The 8,845-nt window shown below is 34.3% G+C and overlaps 1 protein-coding gene across 1 annotated transcript; it reads right to left on the bottom strand.

The window, feature by feature from the left end:
- Positions 1–2,678: 2,678 nt before the first annotated feature.
- On the bottom strand, positions 2,679–7,645 carry LOC149156597 (high-affinity nitrate transporter 2.1-like). Its single transcript, XM_089438326.1, has 5 exons — positions 7,509–7,645; positions 7,297–7,424; positions 6,000–6,724; positions 3,911–4,317; positions 2,679–3,132 (listed from the first exon to the last, which is right to left on the bottom strand). The coding sequence occupies exons 2-5, from the start codon at positions 7,403–7,405 to the stop codon at positions 2,730–2,732; spliced, it is 1,644 nt and encodes a 547-aa protein (XP_089294452.1). The 5' UTR covers positions 7,406–7,424; positions 7,509–7,645; the 3' UTR covers positions 2,679–2,729.
- Positions 7,646–8,845: the final 1,200 nt, after the last annotated feature.

Raw genomic sequence — 8,845 nt, 5'->3', positions numbered from 1 at the left:
CTATCAGTTGTAAAATCATCTAAATTAAACTGATGGTGATTGCACTCAGAGGAAGGCCTATGAATGGATTTCGCAGTTATGGATGAGGAATTTCCCAATTAAATATGGGCTAATTCCCTAGGAAAATGCGTAAGGAAATAGGAGCTTGGTAGGCAACAGATTTGGCTAAGTGTTCGCTTGAGTTGGGTTGTGAAGTAGTGAGATAAATTGTATTTGTGTAGAGATTGTTTGGGTTGAATAAGCATTTTATTTTCTTCTAAGATCTTATGATTAATGCAATATACATATAACAAGGGTTTTTAGCTGTGGCTTTCTCCAGAAAATTATTGTGTTATGTGTGATTGAAATGCTTCCTTTTCTGTTTCGTGATTTCATCAATCAAATTTTATTTTTGCAGATGAGTATATTAGATTCAAGTCAATTGTTTTAGCATATTACAATCTTCAGTTTGGATTTACAAGAAAATTCTACATTTACATGATCCAGATGGAAATCATACATAAAATATATGCAATTATGACAAGATTTTTGTGGACCAAATGTAATCAGTTGGGGAAAATACATTTGGTGTGACTACTTAATTCTGCCAAAGCTGTCGAGGTGGGAGGTTGGGAATATTTTGGATACACTTTCCTTCAACAGTGCATTGATTAACAAGAGCCTCTAGAGAGGGCTGACAGGCAGGGGTATTTGGTCACAAATTATTAGGGGCAAATGCATGAATTACAAAGCCTTTGATGTGTGGATCAAAGAAGGAGTGGTACATAAACACACCTCTTCCTTTATTTAGTGTAGCATTATGAAAAAAAGCATTGGTTGTTTGAGGGACTTTGCTGGGATATTGTGGATGGTACACAAATAGAGGTTGATCTTGATGTGATCAAAGCTTTACAATGAAACCACTTTCTATCTACTCATCTCCTAAAACATCTACACAACAAAGATATTTTCACAATATCACATATATTCGCTTTTCGAGACTTTCCTAACATTTTTCAGTCGTGGCTTAGGGCATACGAGATTGGATTATTTGATGTTCTAGCAGATGAGAGGGAACAATACATCCTGCAAATTAGCGTTGCGGGGGTCACAATTTTTGAACAGGTGGATAAGATGGATTGGGTTGGACAAACATATAAGGGTCAAATTGTCGTTAGAGAGATATACAAATCTATTTCAGCGACCACAACAACTCTAGAATACAAAGTTTGGTTTCAAAAGTCTTGGTCATGGGAGATTCCACAGAAACTTAAGTGTTTTTGTCGGCTGTCTTTACATAACAAAATACTTACCTTGGAGAATCTTGTTCACAGGGGATTCATTGGCCCTAGTATTTTCCCTCTATGCATGCAAAATTTAAAGGGTGTTCGACACATATTTTGGTTTGTCCATTTGCTACAGAGGTTTGGACTAACGTCTTGCATACACTTCACATTGCTTTTACTTGGGTCATTAGCTCATTGGAGGATTGTTTAAAACACTGGTTTGGGACGCAAAAGGATTATTGCACTTTGCCCTTCTACATCATATGGGGCATATGGGGATGTAGGAATAGAAGGATTTTTTATCATGTAGTGGCTAATATGAGGAACACTATGATAAGGATAGTGAATTCTTTTTCATAAATTGGTCCCAAGAAACAACCTCAGAAAAAGAGAAGGACTAAAAAATGGGATATTTGGAAAACGTTCCGAGTTGGCTTTTTTGATGGTGCTAGCTTAAATAGACAATGTGGTTGTGGTGCATTCATAGTCTTTAAGTCCAATGGCTTCTATTATTTCTGGTGGGAGGGTGGAAGGGGTACCAATAGCAGGGTTGAAATCATCGCTCTTTGGGATGTCCTCATATATGCAAAATGACTTGGAATTAATGATATACATGTATTTGGGGACTCCCAGAGCATTATTCACTACTAGGTTAATTATTCACTACTAGGTTAATGGAAACACTCACTTTCATCCAACTTCGTTTTCTAATTGGATGAATCACATCCCCGAATTTCTTTCAACATATCTCCTACAGACACAAATATAAGGAGCAAAATCGCATTACGAACATGCTATCTAAAAAAGGATCCAAGTGTCATATATTCTGTTACTTTTAATCCGGATACTATGTCAAATGTACGAAGTATTAACGTTATGCTGGAGTAAATGTATATATAATTTATTTAAACGGCCATAATTAACAGCAAGCAGCAAGCTCTATAGACAAATCCATTTTGATTAGAATATAACTGATTTATTCTTAGACAATATTGGACTAGAGCTTTAGGAAAAATCTATACAGAAAAACAAGCGGTTATTGTAGTTTGATAAAAAAAATTGTGGCTCAAAGGTTATGTTGAATAAGATTTATGTAATATTTACTATCTTTTATGATATACAAGATAGTGTGTTTTTTTCTTCAGAAAAAACATACAAGGCACATGCTGGTTATGATGATTATTATGGACGCTCAGGTTTGATAGTTGCAGGGCTACAGTTTCTTTTGTCAATGTGATTCGATCAAAGTCTCGAGCTCACGATTATAAACTCAATTCTACGTGCTCCCTGTGCATGGACAAACCTTCGATTTGATCAAAACCCTAAGTAGGTAATATTTAAAATGTGGCCAGATAAGACAAACTGGTGAAATCTGTCTATAGTACACAGATAGCTGATTAATGATAATTATTATGGATTCTAAAAGCTGATGAGGTTTGATGGTTGCAGGACGAGAATATCAGGTCATGGATGCAACGGCGTGTTACCATTTGCAGGACTTGTGGCTTCTGGTGGGGTGCGCGCAGATGCCACCAAGTACAATCTTCCCCCTCTTTCAGAGCGACTGTTCTCAGCGAATTTCATGCTGTTAATATGGAGACCTTTCTGCTTCTCCTCAGATGACCATTCTGCTCCATAATAGGCCTCTTCTGTAGCGCTGTCTTTCTTGGATGCTGGGAAGAACATCCCTCCCCACTGAGGGAAATATACAAGACAGACTGGCATTGTGCACACCACGATCATCACACCCATCAACGTGATTCCCATCTCCTTGGAGTACTTTGAGCTGGAGAAGAACAACAACTGAGTTAAGCCGGACCCCAAGTTGCCCCCTGCACCTGTCATGCCGGAGATGATACCCAGAGACCTGCAATTGTGGAAAGAAAGAACATAAAGAATTAGTTTGTTTTGAGTTCTATCTTGGGATGCATTACATTGAAATTATTCTGTTTTGAACCATATTCATCTTCATCAAATTGAAATTAATTGTGCCCACTTTTGGAATCATCAAATGTGGATAAAAGATGAATCATTTCAAGATAAACCTTAATCACATTTGATGGTTAGAAGAATCATTAAATGTGGATGAAAGATGAATTATTTCAAGATAAATTTTAATTATATTTGATGGTTCCAAATGTACTTATTTGTATTTATTTTTGGAATTATTAAATGTGAATAAAAAATAACCATTTCATCATAAAAGATAAACCATATTTGATGAGTGTTTATTTTTGAAACCATCAAATGTGAATAAAAATGAATCACTTCAAAATAAAAGATAAAAGATGAACCATATTTAATGATTCAATTTAAAACCTAGAAACAAAAAATTTCAATGTAATAAAAACAATTTTCAGAAATTAACCCCTGAATTTAAGGTGATTGAAAATTCAGGTGATTGCTGATTCTCCAAATATTGGAATCGCACAGACATGGGTGGGCTAAAAAAATTGAAAGTACCCACGTCCTATTCCCAATATTCAGGGAATCAGCAATCTACATGAAAATACCAGAATTCCCAATATTCAGGGAATCAGCAATGTACATGAAAATACCAGAAATTAACATGTTCTCAGTTTAAATTCTTCTAATAGAATCCTAAAATTAATCTCAATAATAAATGTTGAGTATCATCATTATACCTGCGAGAAACGAAAGGAATGATGCCAAATATTGCACCGCAGGCTGCTTGGGCGCAGATGGAGAAGGCAATCATGGTGACGATAGAGAGGGGAAGTGATCCCGCTCTTCCAAGCCAAATGCAGAAAAGACCACCGCATGTCTGCGCAATCCAAACAGTCCAAAGCCGTCCTCTCATGCCGAACATTTTAGCCCCTTGATCGGACAGGTACCCTCCCAAAGGGCGAGCCACGATATTCACAAAACCAAAGGCCGCCGCAATGCTTCCAGCAGCATGGAGCGTGAGATTGAACCTGTCGTAGAAATACGAAGCGATCACGTTGTCCGTTGTAAGCTCCACCCCCATGGAATAACCGTACAGAAGCGCAAATATCCAGGACCTATAGTTACATACTGCATTTTTGAAAACCTATATACATCCACTTACACCAAAATACAGAAAATTAGTAATGCTAAATTATTGTAAAAAAAATTTAGATGATTTTTTCTCATATGAGTTAATTGTCTGTAAAAATCATATTAGGTTATGTTTATTGAGTTTAAGCATTCCCAACCACTTAGGATTAAGATGGAGAGTCTCCATTTTAAATCTGAGGATCAGACTCAATAAATATAATGTTATTTTTATTTAAATTTTTTTATAATTCTAAATATATAGATCACAGAAATTTGAATTCAATGATTTTTTTAATCTAGTGCTAATTCACACTAATCAAATTTTAAAATGTGTTTTTTCCCAAAATTAAGTTGTCCTAACATAGTTATATAAATTAAATTATTAAATATTTATCAATTAAATAGTTAATAAACAGTAATAATCATCGCAACATTTATGTCTCATTTACTTAATAAATTAATAAATATGGTTTATAGATATTTAAAATTTCCATCTTTTAAAAGTATAAAATTTATATATAATCTACATTTCATAATGTTATAACATTCTTCTTTATATCCACAATTCTACTAATAAAATCAAGTATTTCTAAAGCAATTTTCATTTTATATCTATACTCTCTATTCCTAATCCTGCGTTGTGAATTCTCACCATTATAAATGATACATATCTAAACATTACAAATGACACATATCTAAACATTACAAATGGCACATAAGCAGTTTGATGGCTATTAATATTTATATACCATTTGATTTATATTGTTGTGCTAATGTATGTAATGTTGAGAAATTAGAATGCCAAGACAAGATAAAAGCAAAAGGTTTCAAATACATGTGAATAAGTTTTGGAATGAAAAAGGTTTGAAAACCCTAGGTTTAAAAACCTTTGGTTTCATTTATTAGAATGTATATACAATATTCAATGTAAAACAATCTTATTTTTTTTAAATAGAAATTCTCAAAATTTTATTACTAAACTATATTTAATATAATGAAATGTAGTTTTCAAGATTTAATTGTTTTTAATATAATAATAAGTTGTATTTTTCATTATTTTTTTAATATATAAAACTAAAAACAATATATATAAAGATATATATACACTGTTGGAAAAAATTATTACAAATTCAAATTTTACAAAGTATACCATTTAAATTAACAATTCCAATTAATCCTTAAAGATTTCCAACTAAATTAATTAAAAAATAAAAAATGCCAAAACATTAAAAAAAAAATTTAAACTAATAATTTATTATATATATATATATATATTATATAAAATTTATTGCAAATTCAAATTATGAAATTATACCGAGTATATGATTTAAATTAACAATTCCAATTAATCCTTAAAGATTTCAAACCAAATTCATTAAGAAATAAAAAAATACCAAAACATAGAAAATTAAACTAAACTAATCCTTACAGCTTTCAAACCAGATTAATTAAAAAATAAAAAATAAAAAACAGCAAAACATAGAAAAATAAAATAAGCTAATACATATAAAAAAAGAAGAAGCAGCTAATATGAATTATGGTAAACAACTCAAAATTTTCCGTTAAATATATACATATTGCCTTACTTTTTTACCCACATTTCTTAAATGATATTTTGAAGGAACACATGAAATGCTTACTCGTTAGGGTTTCTAACCCTATAAATATAATCATGAAAGGAAGGATAATTAGTACCTTGGAGAATTGATCCTTCACCTTATCCCCAGATTTTTGCAGGGTCTGGAAGTTACCATCTGGCAAATCTTGGCCCAAGGTGAGCACAGCAATGCCCATGACGATTTGCAAAACGCCGGGGATGAAGAAAGCGATTCGCCAGGCAGTGAAAGGAGTGAAGCCAAGCGATTTGCTGATAAAATCAAAGACCAGAGGCATGAGGAGCTGCGTGAGACCGCCTCCCATGTTACCCCACCCAGCCGCAGCCCCGTTTGCAAGGCCCACGATCTTGCTGTTGAACATGGAGCTCATCCAGTACTGGCACGACACGAAAGTTGCCAACGAGAATCCAATAAGGAAGCGCGCCACAGCGAATCCTCCCGCCGACGATATCAACGACATGCCGAACACCGTTGGCGCCGAGAGCATCATCAAGAAAGCGCAGCCGTAGCGTGGCCCGATGAGATCGCACACCACTCCCATGGCCAGCCTGGAGAAAATGGACCCCGACACCGACGCAATCCCGGCGTTGCCAATATCCTGCGTCGTCAGGTCAAGGTTGTCTCGGATGACTGGCAGAAGCGGCGCCGCCGCAAATGTGGACACGAAACATGTCGAAAAAGAGAGCCACGATAGATGAAACGTTCTCATATGGGGATTCGCGAAAGATAGTAGCTTGAAACGCGTGGCCTTGTGCTCCGAGTCCACTGGTAGCTTGAATAAATTCCCGTTGCCACCATGGATGCCTGTGGTGTTAATAGAAGACACTCAGGAAAAATAAATTGAGAAATAAAATACCATGGTCAAATACCACTGGAATTTAGAGTTCTAACCACTTTAACTTTGTTTCAAGATTATATTGACAAATATGTGGGCGAAGCTTTTTAAACCATTCAATGTGGTTCATCTATTTTAATCATATTATTAAAATCTAAAGTTTTAATAACTTTAACTTTGTTTCTTTGTTTAGAGATTTTTTATTTAATCATATTGACAAATATATAATCAAAACATTTCAAACCATCTAATATAATTTATACATCTTAACTTTAATGATGAACCATGTTAAATTGTTTGAATTTAATAGATCAAATATTTATCAATATAACTGAGAAAGATGATAAGGCCCAGCATTCTGCTTTCCTAGCTTCAAAACCACTTCAAAAGAAAATGATTGAAACAGATGAAAAATGAAATAGATGACCCAATAAGTAATGTCAAAACTTATAAAGCCCAAAATATGATTTTATCAAAACAATATGAATCACAAAAACTTAAATTCAAAAAACTTTTAACTTTAATTTAGTGTCACACATACCATCCACTGAAAACTCAAACGTGGCCTTGCTGCCAGTGACCCCGTGCATCGAATTCCCTGGTGAGGCCTCGATGTCATTGCCAATGCAGGAACTGCTTTGGTCCGCCATTGCTCTGCAACCTGCAAGTCTAATGGATGGAAAATATCGATCAGTTTGTCCTAAATTTATAGCCAGTCTACCAGAGAAAACGTTGAGTTATGCATAAATCTACCTGTGTCGCCGCGTACAGAATTGGATTGTCCTTTTGGAACATACAGCGGCCTCCAACTCCGAGATATTCGTTTATTCGAAGTGGATCGGATAATATTCCTTGCCTCTTGGAGGCCACCAATGGCAAAACCATCTGGGTGATAATAAATTGTTGTTGCAATTGTTGGGACCTTTGTATATGATTTGTTGATCAACAATGTGCAATGTGCGGGTATTGAAGGGACAAGCTTTTATTTTGATTTGTAAATTTACAATGTGCAGGTATCGAAGGGACAAGCTTTTGTCTTGGACAGCACTTGGGTTCCTTGTACAACCCTTCACTTGGGTTGAAGAAGACATTAACCCTTCTGATTGGCCTTTGGTTTTGGATGTCTCCACTAGTTGATAAAGTTTATGACTTATATTATTTTTTTGATATTGCAATAGCTATTCATAATATGGAATGTACTAAAAGGTATAAACTTTATAATAGGTGTCCTTTTGGAATATATGATAAAGATGTGAGAGATGGATATTAATTCCCTGAATATATTACATTATTATTATTATTTTTTTCCCACTGCATTATCAATTGTTTTATTGACAATTTATGAGTACTATGCTTATGGCAATATTTTATCAATAAGTAGTGAAGTTTCCTTAGTAACATTTCGTGGAATAAAATGAATTTGGTAATTTTTTATTTGGTTATGTAAATATTTGTAATAATTTTTTAAAAATTATATATATTAATAGTTTAAAATATCTTTGTTATTATTATTGGTTATTGGTAAATGTATGACTTATACTTAATGTTAGAATTTTTATATAGTTTGAGTGGGCTTAATAGTTAAGAGTATGTGTTCCTTTCTAAAAGGTCACAAATTCAAAACTAGAGGGGGATAGAGTATGTATGCCTTCGTAGACTTAGCAGTCAAATCACTGTGTGGAGGTGGGTCCCTTGTCCCACATACAAGGGGGTCTCATACACCAATTTGGGAGGTGGGTCCCTTGTCCCATATACAAAGGGGTCTCATAGGTGGGTCCCTTGTCCCACATACAAGGGCGTCTCATACACCAATTTGGTATTTGGCTTGGGGGAGGTGGGTCCCTTGTCCCATATACAAGGGGATCTCATACACCAGTTTGTTGTAGGCTTGGCCGTGACCTTAAAATTGGATAATAATATAAGTGGACTTTTTTATTTGATTTTTTTTTTGTTTTACATTTAGCCCGATTTATATTCAATGCTTAAGTTTTTATGAGTTGATTTCGTTTTTTGGAAATTTGTATTGATGTCCAAAATGTTGTGAATATTCATTTTGTAAGATATTATAGATATGATCTTATAAGTTTTTG

The sequence above is a fragment of the Pinus tabuliformis genome, chromosome 9 (assembly GCF_031772625.1).
Source record: "Pinus tabuliformis cultivar Carrire ecotype Pingquan chromosome 9, CPIR1, whole genome shotgun sequence".
NCBI lineage: Eukaryota > Viridiplantae > Streptophyta > Pinopsida > Pinales > Pinaceae > Pinus > Pinus tabuliformis.
This window is presented reverse-complemented; position numbering and strand designations above follow the sequence as displayed.

Bases quoted from the DNA above. Each gene is read 5' to 3' on its own strand.
- LOC149156597 (XM_089438326.1), bottom strand. From the start codon at position 7,405: ATGGCGGACCAAAGCAGTTCCTGCATTGGCAATGACATCGAGGCCTCA. The intron at 6,725-7,296 runs GTATGTGTGACA...TTAACACCACAG, and splicing joins GTTTGAGTTTTCAGTGGATG to GCATCCATGGTGGCAACGGG. The intron at 3,133-3,910 runs GTATAATGATGA...CCACAATTGCAG, and splicing joins ATTCCTTTCGTTTCTCGCAG to GTCTCTGGGTATCATCTCCG.